Source organism: Chaetomium strumarium (genome assembly GCF_033439665.1).
Source record: "Chaetomium strumarium strain CBS 333.67 chromosome Unknown B0T15scaffold_1, whole genome shotgun sequence".
NCBI classification, from domain to species: domain Eukaryota; kingdom Fungi; phylum Ascomycota; class Sordariomycetes; order Sordariales; family Chaetomiaceae; genus Chaetomium; species Chaetomium strumarium.
Genome location: NW_026944429.1, coordinates 3,834,925 through 3,851,727, shown reverse-complemented (window position 1 = coordinate 3,851,727; position 16,803 = coordinate 3,834,925). Strand labels below are relative to the sequence as shown.

Genomic DNA, 16,803 nt, shown 5'->3' with positions numbered 1-16,803 from the left:
TTGTACATACAGTACCGGCACACACAATAACGTTAACTACCTACGGTACCTAGATATGTACAATATCATCAACTTGAATGCTTCTTGACTTTCGGCTGGTCTTGCTGGACGCAAGTCTAAGTGAGTTCAGCCAATCACGACAGGGTAAAGCTACAGCCATACTCCACCTAGCTTGTCCACTCATCCCCTTGCAGCACTGGATCTCTCGGGCCCACCACATCTTCATTCCCACGTGAATGCGTGTCGGATGCAGAAAATGATCTGAGAATTTTATGTCACCAGGAGAACTCGACTGAGGGTATAAAAGGAACCATATTCGCCAACATTCCGGGTGTCGTCCCAAAAGGCACGATGAGAGATCCAGGCGCGCGCAGCGGAACTTGTTTCTGCGAAGCACTTGTGCTTGGCTAGATCGAGACCATTGGATTGTAATGAGCAATTTCCGCAAACAACGCCGCGCACTAGACTGGGATGGAATGCCGATGGGGGCTGTGGATTGCGACAATGCGGCTGATGAGACTGGAAGGAGCCCGTCGCCGCCACATCATGGTTTTCTGTGCCAGTCGTCGAGCGTTCAAAACGCGCCTTCAGCATCCTGCCTGCCGTCGATGGATGAGGTTGCCTGGCAGTGAGCGACCGAATTCGGTTCTCTTGATGACCTAGACCCTGCGACTTGACCCCCGATCCGTCCCTGACAGCCCCCCTTGTAGGTATCCCGCCGTGCCGCCGCAAGCATTATCTGGGGTGCGCTAGCAGCGAATAGCTCATTCTTTCCTCCGCTTCCTATTGGCGTTTGGAAGGAGTGTTGGAGCCTCCGGAGATCGCGACCGGCGCTGGGGTTGTCGGTTATTTTGCCCCCTGTGTGCCGCCGTTGTCTTCTCGCTCTTTCCCTCTTGCCTTTCTGTTTTCCCAATCGCACACTTTTAGTCTCGCGACTGGTATTCACTGCTGCTATTATAATTCTAATTTCTCCACGATCGTTTTACTCAGCAATCTACGCCTACCGCATCTGGCTTATAACCCAGACGCAACTGCGACTGTTTCCTCCACACCACAACATTCCACCCAGCCAGGTAAGACAGCACCGGGGCAACCAAATTGCACGTTCCAAGCATAGCCCAAACCACCTACTTCAGCCGTCGCCAACTTGTCTCTTCATCTTCAGGTGCATTGACTAATCTTCTGCCTCGTCAGTTACGCTATCTTCTGAGCCATTGCTTACTCTGAATATTCATCTCGAACCAGTCCACAATGAAGCTCTCCGTCGGCGCCGTTCTCGCCTTCGCGGCCTGTGTGTTGGCTAAGCCCGTCTTGCTCAACTCCCAGTACGAGCTCCAGGAGAATGTGCCCTTCACACTGAAGTGGAACAATGCTCAAGGGCCAGTCACCATCACTCTCATGGCGGGCGAAGACCCTGATAACTTAAAGAAGGTCACCGACCTCGTCTGTAAGCAAACGCTGGTTCTTTGGTGTGCAAAGCGAATGTCTCTGACGAAGGACAGCTGGCGCGACCGGTGACTCGTACACCTTCACCCCTGAGGACCTGCCCTCGGGCACGTATGCCTTCCGGATTACCGATGAGACCGGGGAATCCAACTACAGCAAACAGTGGGAATACACCGGCACCGGAACTCTCCCCAGCAGCACCAGCTCGGCCTCGTCTGTGAGCGCCTCTAGCACCAGCGCCTCGGTCTCGAGCACCTCTTCTACTAGTAGCACCACCAGCGAGAGCTCGAGCACTAGCACTACCTCGAGCTCGTCGAGCTCCTCTAGCACCGAGTCCTCGAGCACCTCGAGCGAGTCGACCAGCTCCAGCTCTAGTACGTCGCGACTGTCGCCCTCTATTTTCCCTCGTAACTTGGAACACTGACGTTTTGTCTCCAGCCTTCACCACCACCACAACTGTGGTTCCCACGACGACGCGCGCCCAGACTACTGCTGCCACGACCGCCCCAGTCAACACTAACAACGGCCAACGCTTCGCTTCGCCGCTTGCGCTCATCCTGGTCACCGTGGCTGCCCTCATCTTCTTTAACTAGGAAGCGATGGGTGGTGTTTTTTTCCTTGGGCGTTGGACGGTTTCAAGTTGATACCTTTTATGTTGCATTTGTCTTCTCGTACATATATTGTTCTTGAAGATACTGTAATTGAGCGTTGCGTCTGAACTCGCATAATGCGGCGAGTCAGTTCACGGCAAACTCGGCCAGGATCTTGGTACGGGCGAATGGGATTAGCGGGGATGGGGCCAATTTCATGCAGGCACGTCGGATGACTTACGGGAAACAGGATGACGAGTACTGGACTTTGCATTGTTGCGATTCTCTGCGCATCGTCAATGCCATGTCCGGCTGAGATGTCTGTGTCCGTGCTCATGCATGACGGAGCGAGCACCTGTCGGTTCGTCAAGAATAGCTTCTCATAGCACCGGCCTTTCGTTTAGTGGTTGATCGGGCTAGTGTAGAGGGCATATCCAATGCCTGGTGCCTACCTAGCCTGGGAATTAATAACTAGTTTTTGGTTGCTGTGGTAGCCGTGACGATTGACGGAGACGTGATCGGTTCCTCTTACCTTGCAGCTTGATGTAGGTATCCGACGGATGCAGACACACTGCAGGTCCTGTCAATGGAAGCGGGTTCGGGATCATCAATTGCTTATGTGGCAAGCTGCCGGATCCCGTAGACGTTGCATGACCCGAAGACACATCCATCGCAGTGTGTGGGCCTCGGTGGAAACTTACATGTGCGGAACGCGGGTGTTGCTTTCTCAGTACCGTATTAACGTGTACATGTATGTCTAGATATCTCGTGTAAGGTACGCCGATCTACGCGATGCAGTATGGTAGCAAGGTATTGAAGCGCTTTGTTGATTACGAAGGCGGCGATGGCCTGTGCGATATGGTTGTCTGAGGTCAAGGCACGGATTAGTCAAGATCAGGATGAAACCTTCGCGAAGGCGGCTGAATTATCTCTAAGCCTCCGGATCTAACGAAACAGCTGATTTGCTAGGCCGAAGTGAGTGGAAGAAACTGCTCAGATAATGATGGTGATCTCTATCTCTACGCATGCGACTGTTGACATCTCTCGGGTCTAGTAAACAGATTGGCCGCAAATAGGCAAAACCTGTACGCAACCTGCTTTCTATAACCATATCTACCGTCTCCATGCAAATCCGTTTAAACACAAACAGAAAAACTCAATCGATTGGTTGACACTGAGGACCGTTAACATCAATCGATGAGTCGACCTTATGGACCAACAAAGACGTCTGAAAACACTCGGCAATGATCTGGGATGAAGGGTCGACTTTACTTTCGACTCATGGAACTCTTTCGGTGCCGAATCAACGGACCTAGGGTCTCGTCTGGTGATAAATGCTGGGTATTCTAGATTCAGAATGTGCCGTGTGCCTGAGATGTTCTCAAAGGTTCGCCTTCGGGAGAACCTCCTCTTCCGCCACAAGCACCACCACAACGCAGATGTCGTCCTCCTTTCCACCACGCCACACCTCATGCGGGTAGTACTTCTTCACCTCCTTGGCAAACGGACCATCGAGTTTCGTGTTGACGCTGGCGGCCTTGGCGGCGCCCACTATCTCCGTTGCCAGCGTGCTTTGTAGCGTGGCGTGCTTGTTCTCTCCAGATTTGATATACGGTCGCAAGTCCGGCGCCACCTGCACTCCCCTATCGGTGGTCGCCCACGCGCCCACCTTGACCATGGTCCGGCTGACGATTCGTAGCACGTCCTGATTGAAGAGGTTGTCCCACAGTCCGTCGCTCGCGAAAACCAGGACGTCGCCATGGCGTAAGCGGTGACGGCTCACCTCGGCGTCACGCGGCTGGTCCATAAGCTGCGCGCCGCCAAAAGCTGCAGCACGTAGCAGCATACTCGGCGGCACCACGCTGAGCTGATACGGCGTATTGAACGCATGTGTTTGCGGCTCGCTGAAAGCGTGTACCCCATTCAGTCGCAACAGGATAAAGCCACTATCGCCGAGGTTCGCCACCTCTAGCATTCCCTTTGACGTGAGGAGTCCCACGATTGCCGTGCTTCCGCCGGCCTTGATGGCCGGATCGCGATATACGGCTTCGTAGCCCTTCTGCATCAGCTGACGCGCCGTGAGGGGAACCGCAGCGTCTCCTTTTGTGGCCGTGGCCGTGGCTGAGCCGGCAGCCGCCGCCATATAGTCGCAAAAAGCGTGTGAGAAGTCGGCTGGGTCGACACCGCTATCCATCCACCCGCCCACCCCGTCTGCTACGCCGAGCGCAACTTCGCCCGGGACGGCGCCAAGGCGGCTCACGAAGAAGGCATCTTGTCCCGACTCGGCCCGTGAGGCTTTCTCTCGGCCGGCTTTCGGTGGTTGTACGCGGTTGTATGGATTGAATTGATAGACGTGCGTCGAGGGATCATAGCGCCGGCCCTTGGCGATGTACGAAGCTGCGACATTGTATACGAACTGCGTGCTCGGCGAAGGTGCATCTGTGGAATAGGCGCGCTTCGAAGGCGACAAGGCGGGCAGGCCAAAGGCACGATGGCGTTGTTTTCGAGGGGCTGATACCGCTGCGGTGACTCTGGTCGCTGGAATATTATTCCCTTCTGTTCTCGCGGCTTGTCTTGTGGATCTGAAGGAAGCTACCGGGCCGGTGGTATAGAGAGCTTTCGTCCTCGTGAGGGTCTGGACGTACATAGGCGTCGCACGGCATGGCAGCGAGAACACTCGGGCAGCGCGAACAGTACCCGCCATTTCGTGTTGGCCAGGAGGATAAGAGATCTTGATCTGCGAGACCGGCAAGGCCCGCAAAGGATTGGAGTTTTAGGTGAATAAATCCTTCTTCCAAAGCATCACGCGCGTGCTCGGCGGTCGTCGTTGCGTAACGGGTCCGAGCGGAGACAGGGCGGTCCAAGGCATTGGGTCCGCCGTCGAGTCTTGATTCTTGAAGTCCGGGCTACAGATATACGCTCAATTCGACCCCAGTTGTATATACGCAACTGTGGTTCGATTGGGCACCCTATATGCACATACAGAGCATGCAGGGTGCTGCGCTATTATGTCACTGATGGCACAACGCAATTTTCAATGCAGATGTGGGGACTTCGCTTCTGGATCCCAAGTTCCCAACATCGTGGTCCGGTTTGGATCGGTTGGGGGCTGCGGCTTGGCCTGTGCGAGCCCTGTGAGCCGATCGCCGATGCGCCGGATGCGGGTCTCATCCCTCGCGGGGCTCGCCGGAGCTGCGGGTTTCATGTCTTGGCAGGTTGAGGTAGGTTGTCTCGAGGTTGTTAAATTGCGAGATTAGGTGTTCAGATAATGTCCAGAGTGCGTCATGCTGCAAACTGCCTACCACCGGCTCACAGCTCGGACTTTTCAATACCGTACCGGAAGGACCTTAGGTAGGTAGGTAGTCTAGGGTGGCCGACTGATCTACGTGTGCTGGCAAAGGGCTGCCCTGTCACCGATATCGAACTCGAGGTTGGGGTTACAATGAGAAACCAATCTGGAAGCCCGATCTGGAGACGGAAAAGCGAGAAAGACCTAGGGAGTGGCATATCTGCGCCTGGTTCCTGATAATGTGGACAATGCAGCCCAGCGGAGATGAGAAATACTAGTACACTGCTCATAGAACAGCGACCCTTCATATCCTGGGATCCCGGATCCGAAGCGATATCTATTGAACATAGGTATCTCACATAGAGCCCAGCACGGAGTTAGATGCTTATACAATCATCAACCAAGACGACAGCTATCCCTCAGTGTAGAGCGCCCGATGCCCCCCAGACCTGGTGGGAGGTAGTACACGTAAACCCTCAAGTAATCGCTGGGGCAGTTGCTGCTGATCTCCCGAGGTGAAGTTGGGCTTCACAGTCATGCTCTTGCTCGGCCCGCTTGTAACTGAAACGTTGAAGTGTTGATGAAACTCCGCATTCGGCTGCATCTCTCTGTGTACCACTGCCGTCTCACATTCAAGTGGCTGGGTTGAATGGAGGACTGGGCCCGCTAGGGGCTTCCCGCAACAGTGGAGCCGGCCCGCTGCGTTCAGGCGTTGAAGGCACCGGCCACCTCGCGATCGGCGGCAGTTGCCCTTGAACATTTCATGGAGAGCGTGTCCCTAGACTGTCTTGGCGCCTCTTCTCTTTCATTTCCCGCCGGTTCATTTCCTCTCTTTCATATTCCAGGTGCAGATACTGGACTTTCCACCGGCGCAAGGCCCATTCGTTTCTGGCGCCCGTACATCGAGAACAGTGCCTTGTTATATTTCGCTTCCCTTCTCTCAATCTGTACGGCACCAACGTTCAACAACGACTTACCTCATTCATCGACTCATTCATCGACTCGTCCGAACTAGGCCGGAAGCTCCCGCGCCAACTTGATCTCATCATGGCCCCTATGGCCCAGAAGCTCTTCTCCCGCCAATACGACTACGACGGTTGCACTCTCACTGAAAATGGCGACATTGATGAGAGCAGTTGCTATGTGCCGTTCTGGAATACTAAGGTAGGTGCATTAAATCGCCAGCTTCACAAGAACACAGAAATCTGACTCGCCCGCAGACTGGATACATTGTCAAGTGGTCGGTGTTTCTTGGCATAGTCGCCATAATCAGCCTTTACCTCCTGCTGGGATACATGCACGCGCAAAGGCGGATACGCAAGGGTCTAGCGCCCCTGGGTTATCACCGGGTATGCCCTCTCTCACTCCATTTGGGGCCTTAGCACTAATATAGGTGGGGTCTAGTTCATGGTCTCGCGCGCAACACTCGCCCAAGTCGACCCTCGCTACCGCTATCCGCAACCTACGAATGTCTATCCATATGCCCCGGAAGGCCACTATTACGACATGCACGCCATGCCCCCGCCGATCTATGATCCGAATGCGCCGCGGCCGCCGATGTATGAGCCCCCGGCTGGCTCAACGAAATTCACTACCGCCCAGCAGCAGAGTGGCCCAGAGAGTCCACAGCCGCTCGAGCAGCACGTCGAGTACACACCGCCAGCTGGGCCACCGCCCACGTCGACTCAGTTACAAGACATATACGCGCCACCGCCAGGACCTCCGCCGAGCTCCACCCGATCTTGAGGCACGGGGAGCACCGACCGTCTCCGAAATCACAGGATCGGACGTGGCCTCTCAGGCCGAGCTTTGGTGGCGAAGGAGTCGGAGTTGCGATGTGGATTCCATGGGGAGTCAGAAAACCATACGATTATACAATGGTGCAAAACGATCGCGGCCCTCGGGCTGTTGCGTTGGCGTTTGGGGGTTCCAGAGAAACTGGCGGCGGAGTTGGGATGGGGACATGCCTGTTGGTTGTTGGCCTTCATTAATAACACGAACACGAACAGCCCTAGAAGGAATAACAATGCTCATTGAATCAGATGGCCTATGCGAGTCCCCAATAGCAGCAAGCCTGCTGAGATGCGCCATTGTACTCCGCAACACCTCGCTGAAAGGTAGCCCATCCCAGAGTACGCCGTATCCTATAGCGTGAGCACCCAATATGTGTAGCGCCGAAAATAACAGCCGCCGTCGAACCCGTTTAATCAAGTTCCATCGCATCCGGATCCTCCACGTGCCCTAATCCTGAAACAGCACCTACAAGCATCCTCGCTGATGGTGCCGACAGTGTCGTCATCGGCCCAGGGACCGGCGCCTGGCAAGCAGCCGGCTCCCGCTCACGCTCGGCCCGTTGCTTCTCCCGCGCCCGTGCCCTTGCTTCCAGTATGGCCCTGCGTACACTGTCCTGCTCTATGGGAACCGAGATGGAACTTGGTTCGCTGTACAGCACCAGCTCCTTGCCCGCCAGTTCGGCAGCGGGGTCGGGCCGGGGGTCGAGCACACGGGTCGGGATACGGGTGGCGCGTAGATACTTCTCAATGTCTGGAAGGAATACCATTCCGCTTTCGCCGTCGCTTTCGTTGTCAGAGGCCAGTTCGTCGTCCAGGTTGTTGATGTAGACTTTGTACTTGGTGTCGTCGAGTTGCATTCGGGAATCATCAACATCGCCTGGCCTTTGCTTATTCTCATGAGATTTGTTGATGTGATCCGGAAAATGAGACCTTATATTCTCGACCGGGACGAGCAACTTTTGGCCGGATTGTTCTGCTGAGTGTTAGTGGGGGAAATGCGACGCAACACACGGGGCCGATTGGACGGAGTTGCATACCGAGGTTCAACAAACTCATCCGCTTGGAAAGCCGTTCATTGTTCTCTGGTGGCGCATCAGCCTTGCGCTTGCGCGCAGTGATCGATGGTAATTGCTGCGTTGCGAAGTGTCCATGGGTGTGGTTGTGGTGCTGGTGTTGGTACGCAGCGTAGGAAGGGTCAATGCCGAGTGTGTCCATCTCCAGGGGCGGCGCGGCGGAAAGTTCGCCAGCACTTTCGGGTTTTTCCTCCTTCTCTCTAGCTTCTCCTTGATACCCGCCGCTTCTCGCCGATTGTCCCTCTGCCGCGCTGCCAGCTGCAGAGGGCTGGAATGCTATGGAGGGTGCCCAACCAATGCGAGATCCGAAGGTAGGGTTAAGATAAAGAGACGGCCGATATCGCGACGGGGGAGCAGAACCAAATGATGTTGGAAGCGTTGCGCCTGTCCAGGGCGTTTTGGTCCCGGAGCTCGCGTGCCACCGGCTGCTATCGGCTTGGTTTTGAGACTTTGAGTCATGGGTCGCGAAGCTTCCACCACAAAACCCGGCCCGCCCCGCAATCCCCTAAACTCGAGAACTTTCGAGGGGTAGCCGCGTCTTCAACCACCCGTCACCTCGCGTTGTCCAGCCTGCCACGACGGATCGCGTCGGTTTCCAGAATTGGCCATCGGTTATACTCTCGATCCTCAACGCTACCGACCATGGCCGAAGTCAAGTGGACCGGGCCCCGTGTCCGCAAGACGTTCCTGGACTACTTTGCAGAGAGGGGTCATACAATCGGTAAGGGCGACATCACCAAGCACCCCGCGCTGCGTGCCTTTGTTTGTGTGCGCAGCTGTTCGCGCAGAAAGGCAGCGAACAAACACCATCACGATGTCTTAGGGGCATTGTGCAGCTTCCCTCTTATTGTTTGTTGTTTACTTGTGCTTCGCTGACCTGTCGCCTCCTCAGTGCCGTCGTCGTCGGTCGTCCCTCACAATGACCCCACCTTGCTGTTCACGAATGCGGGCATGAACCAATTCAAACCCATTTTCCTCGGCACAATTGGCAAGGCTGAGCCTATGGCCCAGCTGAAGCGTGCGGTTGATACACAGAAGGTGAATTGCACTCCGGTGTTTCCTGAGATAACCATGCTGACTTCCACCGCAGTGCATCCGTGCCGGTGGCAAACACAATGTATGTGGGCTTGAACCCCCTCCCCTTTCTCCATGCCTCCCGATGCTAACTGTGCCCAACAGGACCTCGATGATGTCGGCAAGGACAGCTACCACCATGTGAGCAGATTTGATAGCGGTAGGCCCGAGAGCCTCATTCGCTGACTCGCGACAGACATTCTTCGAGATGCTGGGGAACTGGTCCTTTGGTGACTACTTCAAAAAGGAGGCTATTCAATGGTCGTGGGAGCTCTTGACCAAGGTCTACGGGCTGGACCCCAACCGACTCTACGTCACATACTTCGAAGGCAACCCTGAGATGCAGCTCGAGCCGGATCTCGAGGCGAAACAGTTGTGGCTCGAAGTTGGTGTCCCCGAGGACCACATTTTGCCGGGAAATATGAAGGACAACTTCTGGGAGATGGGTGACCAAGGGCCGTGCGGTCCCTGCAGTGAGATACACTACGACAAGGTTGGCGGCCGGAATGCTGCGCACCTCGTGAACCAGGATGACCCCCTGGTTGTGGAGGTATGGAACAACGTTTTCATGCAGTTCGACCGCCAGAAGGACAAGTCTCTCAAGCCTCTCCCCGCGAAGCACATCGATACCGGCATGGGCTTCGAACGGTTGGTGTCTGCTCTCCAGGACAAGACATCTAACTACGCTACCGATATCTTCACCCCCTTATTCGCGAGGATACAGGAGGTGACTGGTGCTCGGCCGTACTCTGACAAGTATGGGAAAAACGATGTGGATGGGATCGATACTGCATATCGTGTCGCCGCCGACCATATTCGTCTACTAGCGTTCGCTATTGCTGACGGAGCTGCTCCCAACAACATCGGCCGGGGTTATGTTGTTAGACGAGTCCTTCGGAGAGGCGTGCGGTACGCCCGGAAGTACTTCCAGGCCGAAATCGGCACCTTCTTCTCCAGCATCCTGCCGGCACTGGTAGAGCAGATGGGCGAGCAATTCCCAGAGCTCAAGAAGAAGCAAGACGACATCAAGGAGATACTCGACGAGGAGGAAGTGGCTTTCGCCGTCACGCTGGATCGGGGAGAGAAACAGTTCGAAAAGTATGCCGCGCTTGCCGTCAAAGCCGGTCAGAACAAGCTCTCCGGTGCTGATGTTTGGAGGCTCTACGACACCTTCGGCTTTCCCGAAGATCTTACGAAGCTCATGGCTGAGGAGCGTGGTCTCACCATCGACGAGAATGAGGTGGAGATCGCCCGCGAAAAGGCGAGGGAGGCGAGCAAGGCTGTCAAGGAGGCAGTCCAGACGTTCCCAAAGCTCAACGTGCACCAAATTGCAGAGCTGGAGAACACCATCAAGCTTCCCAGACCGGACTCGGAAGCCAAGTATCAGAAAGGTGACATAAAGGTAAAGGCTAAGGTGCAGCTCATCTTCAACGGGACCGAGTTCCGTACAACCAGCAAGGAACTCCCGCCGAAGACACCCCTCGGTCTGCTGCTCGACAAGACCAATTTCTACGCGGAGTCAGGCGGCCAGGTTGCGGATACTGGTCGGATCCTCATTGACGGCGTTGCCGAGTTCAAAGTTCTCGATGTGCAGGAGTATGGCGGTTACATTGTCCACAACGGCTACCTTGAGTACGGCGAGCTCACCGCAGGCGACGAAGTAATCTGCGAGTATGACGAGCTGCGGCGCCAGCCCATCCGAAACAACCACACCGGCACGCATATTCTTAACCATGCGCTGAGAGAAGTGCTTGGCGACGAGGTCCACCAAAAGGGGTCGCTGGTCGACCAAGATAAGTTACGCTTCGATTTCAGCCACAAGAGCCAAGTTACATTGGAGGAAATTAAGAAGATCGAGGACATGTCGAACGAGGACATCCGGAGGAACCTCAAGACCTACTACAAAGATGTCGACCTTGACCTGGCGCGCGAGATTGAAGGTGTCCGCGCCGTTTTCGGCGAGACGTACCCTAACCCAGTCCGCGTCGTGTCCATCGGTGTTGATGTGGATAAGCTTCTCAAGGAGCCCAAGAATCCCGAGTGGCGCAAGGTCAGCGTCGAGTTTTGCGGCGGCACACATGTCGAATCGACAGGTCAGATCAAAGACTTGATTATAGTGGAGGAGAGTGGCATCGCCAAGGGCATCCGGCGTATCGTTGCGTACACGGGTGACGGTGCCCACCAGGCTCAGCGTGACGCCAAGGTGTTCAGCGAGAAGCTCGACCACATCCAGGCATTGGAGTTTGGGACCCAAAAAGCTGCGGAGATCAAGGCTGCTGCTGTCGAACTCGATGCGCTCGCCATCTCTGCCCTGACCAAGGAGGAGTTGCGGCAGCGCTTCACCAAGATCCAGAAAGAGATCGTTGACGAGCAGAAGAAGCGGCAGAAGGCCGAGAGCAAGACGGCGCTTGACACTGTCCAGGGCCACTTCAAGAAGGAGGAGAACAAGGACGCCAAGTTCTTCGTCGGCCACCTCCCCATCTCAGCTAATGCCAAGGCCATCTCCGATGTCATAACATACTACAAGTCCAAGGACAAGGAGCGGACCGTCTATGTCTTTGCAGGTAGCAAGGACGATGCCGTTATGCATGGTGTCTACGTCGGCACGGTAGGTTTCCGCCGGGGTTTCCAGGGCCATGAGATGAGGGTATTTGCTGACTGCGTGACCCATAGCACCTCGCGTCCAAGGGCATCACGGCCGAACAATGGACGGCGGCCGTCACAGAGGTCATTGGCGGCAAGACGGGCGGTAAGGAGCCCAGCCGGCAGGGCGCTGGTGCTGAACCCGCCAAGCTCGACGAGGCTGTCGAGAAGGCGGAGCGGTGGCTGGCTGAGAAGATGAAGGAGCTCAGTATCTGAGCTTCCATTCTTAGAACAGAAGAAGGGGCAGCGCAGTGATTGCCCCGGATCCGGTGGTTTCCCAGGCTGTTGACGCGCAAAGATTATGAGCTAATCTATGGTTGGGGCCTACGTGTGTAAGGACCTGCAAGTTTTGCTTGCAGTTTTAAGACTGGAGAATTGAGTTACAGAATCTGGAGCAATTCTGGGGTTTTTGGGAGCAGTAACTGGTGACTTCAACCTCGGCTCGCAATCGTGACCGGACAGGTATGCGGTATTCATTCATCTGATTACACAGTATACAGCACACTAGCATTTTTGTACCAGGTCAGCAGAGGGTTTTCACCGCTCTGTGTCTCCGTCTCCTCGACGTATGCCCATCTACGCATGAATTGCTCGTGAGAGAGCACGCGTGTCAGCTTTCCCGTGATGGCTTGGTATGTGGCCTCTGCGGTGAGAAAGTTGGTGGGGAACATGATGTCGAAGTACCCCTGGTGAACCTGTACACAACACAATCACTACAGTCAGTACCTAGTTGCCAGACAAACCGCGAAGGAGCGACACTGGGAGCAAGGAACCCACCAGAGGCGTGGAGACGGGCACTGGCTGTCTCTGGAAGCGTGTCTGCACAATCGGGGCGTTCAGTCCCTTCACCGCGCCGGGCAGCGAGTGGAAGTCGCTTGTCAAGAGCCGGTGTGCGGGGAAGTACCGTCCCAGCACGTCGAAGAACTGCATCAGGCGCGTGGGTATGTACTCCGGGTCGCTAAGATTCGGCGCCAGCGGCTTCTGCGTCGCTAGCCAGCGGCCCAGGCGGGTGGACGGGTACGGGACCTTGTACCGGCCTCCCGTGGCTGCTTCCCGTACCCGGACATAGCGTGCCGCGACCGGGTCTAGCTGCGGGGTGTAGAACTCGTAGAAATCGCCGTTCTCATCGATTAGGACTATTCCCTGCAGCGGCTTCTGCGTCGCAAGGTCGTAGCGGATGATGTCGTGCGCAAAATTGTCGAAGACTTCGAAGGCAAGGAAGAAGCAGGGTGACGGGACGGTGTTGGTCCAGTCGAAGATGGACTGGTTGATGATCTCCACCTTGTCCGCATGCCCCTTCGCGGCACTTGACTGCATCAGCTGGGAGCTCTGCAAGGTAGCCAGCTGGGTGCTGATCTCAATGATTTTGTATTTCGTGCGGTTGTACACGGCCGGGTCCATGTCGCGGATGTAGTCGAGGATGTTGAGCATGAGGGTGCCGCGGCCCGCGCCCATCTCAAAGATGATCAGATCGTGATAAGGGTATGTGGTGAGTTTGTAGTTGGCGACGAGATAGCGCGCAATAGCTTCGCCGTAGTATGGGCGGAAGAGCTCCGTCGGCGTGTACCAGAGCTGACGGGTGTCGCTCGGGGAGACCGCGTCCATGGCATCTTCGAACTCGATGTATCGGCGGGAGAGCAGGGCGTGGAAGTCGAGCTCATCGTACAGGGAAGGGAAGTCGAAGGGCTCGCCCGGCGAGAAGATGACGACTTGTTTGGAGAAGTAACCGTAACTGGGGTTGTAGAGGCTGTCTGCGGGGAACAGAAGGAGGGATGTCAGCAGGAGTCCCATCCCGGCTTCCAATCGGCTTCCTGGATCCGGCATCTGCAAGCCAACCTTCTATGAAGTCCCGCATGAACATCTTGACCCGGCGCGGCCTCTCTTTTCGCCCGCGGAGGTCCATGGCGGTCACCATCGGATATCTCTGGAACTCCTCCGACATGTCCTGCTGGAAGAGATCGGTGCGCTGCTGCCAATTGCTCTCGCTCTGCGGCGTGCCGGCATCAGCCCCACCGCGGCCGCGACCCGCATAGGTGCGGCGGTGTTGGTGGTGTTTCTGAATCTGAACTGAGCGTTGAAGGTGTTGCTCGCAGAGTCGCTGTCGGCGCACATCTCGGAGCGCAGTCGCAAGCGTCGTCAGGTTCCGTCGCGATTGGCAACTCGGATGGTGCCTAAACAGCCGCCGGAACAGCTGGGTCACTATCGGGGAGTCCATCGTCCCCTGGGTGTTTTCCTAGGCGGTGGCCTGAAAGACTGCAGGCACATGTCCAAAGCTGTCTGCAGCCCTGCTCCCGATTCAGATTGAGACGTTTTTCAGGGTGGCCCGAGCTCCTGTAAGTTACATAGTGTACAGTACTAGTAGTATCCGTATTTAGCTGCGGCACGCGAGCATCCCTGCAGGGCTCACGGACCCGCACCCTTAACTCCTTCCGCGCCGGGCCGACAGGCGAGGCGATGATCCGGGCGACCCACACCGGTGCCGCTCGACAACTTCATTTCCGCATTCCGTTGCTTGGCGACCGGTAGCCCCCGGGGCCTTGCATTCAGCGTCCCCGTGGGCGATATCTATCCAGGCATGTGGTACAGGATAGTTATGCTGGTTTCTACGGTGTAAAGCCAGTCGTAGAAGATTGGATCGAAGGGACTCGCCGGTGGAGTCTTTCAGATGCAAAGTGGTAGGGCACTGTCTGACAGCTACGACGGCGTGGGTATTACCAGACTGCAGAGTAGGCTGATTGAATGCACCAGGTAGCTCCAGGATCAAATACGATTGACCCTGAGAGCGTTGATTTGGTTTAGAGTACTACATACGGTTGATTCTGACTGCCTCTACTGCGTCACAGTAGTTCAGATGCGATCAAATTCGGTAAACGGACTAGATGGTTCATCTGCGACTACCCCATGATATACTATGATAGAGCTGTTTGAAGGCTGGAACTGCTTTGGCCGACGACAATGTATGTTCTGATGGTTACGCTGTGGATTCCGTCTGTAGGTACCAGAGAATATTCCGCCCAGAAGAACTTAGTAGCTAAAGAACGCGACCTCCGTGTTTCGAATTCTGATAGTCTCCCCGCATAAGTGAGTGGCTTGTGAAGGGATACCGGATTGCCAACCGTTCACACTTTCCAAACGAAAGGCGAGCGGCAGAAATCGTAATCAAAAATTGCAGCCAAACAAGCAGTTAGGAATCTAGTCTCGTCGCTTCTCAATGTAGCAAGGCCAGGAATGCGGCACGGCGGTGAAGTAGGCTTTGTATTTCCACTCCTGGTCCTTGTAGACCTGCCGGATATCGTAGTCCCGGACAATGGTGGCAAGGATTTTGGAGAGCTCGATCTTAGCAATATTCTGGCCAGGGCACGAGGCGTACCCTACGCCAAACTGAAGGACGGAAAGGGGGTGAGAAAACAAAATTAGCTTCTCCTTTTTGCCTTCTCGTTTGGAAAATGCGTCTTACCGGAATCCAAAACTTCTCCAAAGCGGCAGCAGAGTCACTCAGCCACCGATCGGGATTGAACTCGTGGGCATCGAGGCCCCAGATCTCTTTGGAGTAGTGTATAACCCACGGGTTGATGGACAGTATCGTGCCGGCGGGGAATGTGCGGTCGCCGATGGTGAGGCCGCCCTTTGGGGCCACGCGCGGCAGGCCCATCGGAACAGGCCCAAACACGCGCAGGGCCTCCTTGATACAGGCCTGCAGGTAGGGAAGCTGCTGAGCGTGGTCAAAGGCGACGACGCGGTCGGCACAGAGCCCACGTTCGCGGCATGCGGCGTCGATCTCGGCACGCACGCGGTGCCAGGCGGTCGGATGGCGCAGCATATGGTAGATGAAGGATTGCAGGCCACACGAGACGGTATCAGCGCCGGCGCTGACGCTGTTGATGGTCTGGACGTGGATATCGCGCAGCTGCATACGCTCCGGGTGCTGGGCCAGCATCCTAAACCAGTGGGCGACAACGTCGAAGCGAGCGTCTTGGTTTTTCTCGCGCTCGTTGAGGGCCGTCATGGCGATGTCGAAGAGGTGGCCCATCGGCGTGATCTGTAACCAGGTGACGAAGGGGTTGGCAATGATCCTGTTCCACGGCTGGAAGAAACCAAGCACGGTGGCGAAGGCGTTCAGCGCCAGCGAGTTGGAGATAGCGTTGCGGATGTCGGCGCCCTGCTGCAGAAAGCCGAACTTCTTGGAGAAGAGCACCTCGCCCACTACGTCGAAGGCGGTGTAGGTGAAGAACCGGTCCAGCTGCATGGGCTCGTGCTTCTCGGCGTACGCGTCCATCCAGTCCAGCAGCATCTCGATGGTGCGGCTGATGGCGTCTTCCGACTTGATCACGTTGGACAGCCTGTATCCCGGTGCCAGGTTTCTCGACCGCTCGGCCTTCTTCCTGGGGTCGAGGGCCGACATGGCCGACTTGTACCGGTAGTCCGGCAGCTGCGAGATCTCGTACCATTTGGCCTTTGGCGTGCAGATGTCAGTAGACGGGTTTCTGCGTTTGTGTGTACTACATAACACAACCTTACCTTCCATAGCGGGTGGAGCAGAAGCTGCTTGACCCCGTCCGGGTGACTTACGCTGACCTCATTGTGGGCTATGCGGACGAAGTGGCCTACGAATCACGATAGATGGATCAGTCCAGGCGATTACGGACCCAGACAGAAATGTACGGATACAGTATCGTGCTTCTCGTGGAGCTGGACGAGCTGGCGGTTCTGGTCGCCAATCAAAATGTGGCGGATGTGCCACCAGCGGCTGAAGGAGGCGACGAAGGGACCCGGGATGTCGGCGAGCGGGGATAGGTAGCGACGCCACACGAAGAGGCCAATGGCGGCGAGCAGCAGCTGCACCACGATAGCGGGCCAGGCGAGGAGAGGCATTGGCATTTGCATTTGCATGGAGA

The 16,803-nt window shown here is 56.0% G+C and overlaps 8 protein-coding genes across 8 annotated transcripts; 3 read left to right on the top strand and 5 right to left on the bottom strand.

The window, feature by feature from the left end:
• Positions 1–954: 954 nt before the first annotated feature.
• Positions 955–2,270, top strand: B0T15DRAFT_40053 (uncharacterized protein). Its single transcript, XM_062865064.1, has 4 exons — positions 955–1,165; positions 1,246–1,447; positions 1,503–1,820; positions 1,885–2,270. Exons 2-4 carry the CDS (start codon positions 1,252–1,254, stop codon positions 2,037–2,039), a joined length of 669 nt encoding a protein of 222 aa, XP_062726279.1. The 5' UTR covers positions 955–1,165; positions 1,246–1,251; the 3' UTR covers positions 2,040–2,270.
• Positions 2,271–3,290: 1,020 nt separating this feature from the next.
• On the bottom strand, positions 3,291–5,057 carry B0T15DRAFT_39935 (phosphatase 2C-like domain-containing protein). The gene has a single exon (XM_062865001.1). It carries the CDS (start codon positions 4,738–4,740, stop codon positions 3,418–3,420), a length of 1,323 nt encoding a protein of 440 aa, XP_062726278.1. The 5' UTR covers positions 4,741–5,057; the 3' UTR covers positions 3,291–3,417.
• A 255-nt stretch (positions 5,058–5,312) lies between these two features.
• Positions 5,313–5,647, bottom strand: B0T15DRAFT_518665 (uncharacterized protein). Its single transcript, XM_062868382.1, has one exon. It carries the CDS (start codon positions 5,631–5,633, stop codon positions 5,346–5,348), a length of 288 nt encoding a protein of 95 aa, XP_062726277.1. The 5' UTR covers positions 5,634–5,647; the 3' UTR covers positions 5,313–5,345.
• A 253-nt stretch (positions 5,648–5,900) lies between these two features.
• B0T15DRAFT_518664 (uncharacterized protein) lies at positions 5,901–7,351 on the top strand. Its single transcript, XM_062868381.1, has 3 exons — positions 5,901–6,489; positions 6,546–6,674; positions 6,730–7,351. The coding sequence occupies exons 1-3, from the start codon at positions 6,373–6,375 to the stop codon at positions 7,069–7,071; spliced, it is 588 nt and encodes a 195-aa protein (XP_062726276.1). The 5' UTR covers positions 5,901–6,372; the 3' UTR covers positions 7,072–7,351.
• Positions 7,352–7,504: 153 nt separating this feature from the next.
• B0T15DRAFT_39883 (uncharacterized protein) lies at positions 7,505–8,443 on the bottom strand. Its single transcript, XM_062864973.1, has 2 exons — positions 8,156–8,443; positions 7,505–8,091 (listed from the first exon to the last, which is right to left on the bottom strand). The coding sequence occupies exons 1-2, from the start codon at positions 8,331–8,333 to the stop codon at positions 7,529–7,531; spliced, it is 741 nt and encodes a 246-aa protein (XP_062726275.1). The 5' UTR covers positions 8,334–8,443; the 3' UTR covers positions 7,505–7,528.
• Positions 8,444–8,833: 390 nt separating this feature from the next.
• Positions 8,834–12,124, top strand: B0T15DRAFT_481847 (tRNA synthetases class II (A)-domain-containing protein; the record flags this gene model as incomplete). The annotated part of the gene is made up of 6 exons (XM_062866056.1): positions 8,834–8,912; positions 9,084–9,229; positions 9,282–9,308; positions 9,371–9,406; positions 9,462–11,873; positions 11,939–12,124. 6 exons carry the CDS (start codon positions 8,834–8,836, stop codon positions 12,122–12,124), a joined length of 2,886 nt encoding a protein of 961 aa, XP_062726274.1.
• A 126-nt stretch (positions 12,125–12,250) lies between these two features.
• On the bottom strand, positions 12,251–14,194 carry B0T15DRAFT_39879 (S-adenosyl-L-methionine-dependent methyltransferase). The gene is made up of 3 exons (XM_062864970.1): positions 13,745–14,194; positions 12,686–13,659; positions 12,251–12,603 (listed from the first exon to the last, which is right to left on the bottom strand). Exons 1-3 carry the CDS (start codon positions 14,121–14,123, stop codon positions 12,394–12,396), a joined length of 1,563 nt encoding a protein of 520 aa, XP_062726273.1. The 5' UTR covers positions 14,124–14,194; the 3' UTR covers positions 12,251–12,393.
• A 507-nt stretch (positions 14,195–14,701) lies between these two features.
• B0T15DRAFT_564470 (cytochrome P450) lies at positions 14,702–16,780 on the bottom strand (the record flags this gene model as incomplete). Its single annotated transcript, XM_062870642.1, has 4 exons — positions 14,702–15,289; positions 15,366–16,361; positions 16,427–16,512; positions 16,555–16,780. 4 exons carry the CDS (start codon positions 16,778–16,780, stop codon positions 15,101–15,103), a joined length of 1,497 nt encoding a protein of 498 aa, XP_062726272.1. The 3' UTR covers positions 14,702–15,100.
• Positions 16,781–16,803: the final 23 nt, after the last annotated feature.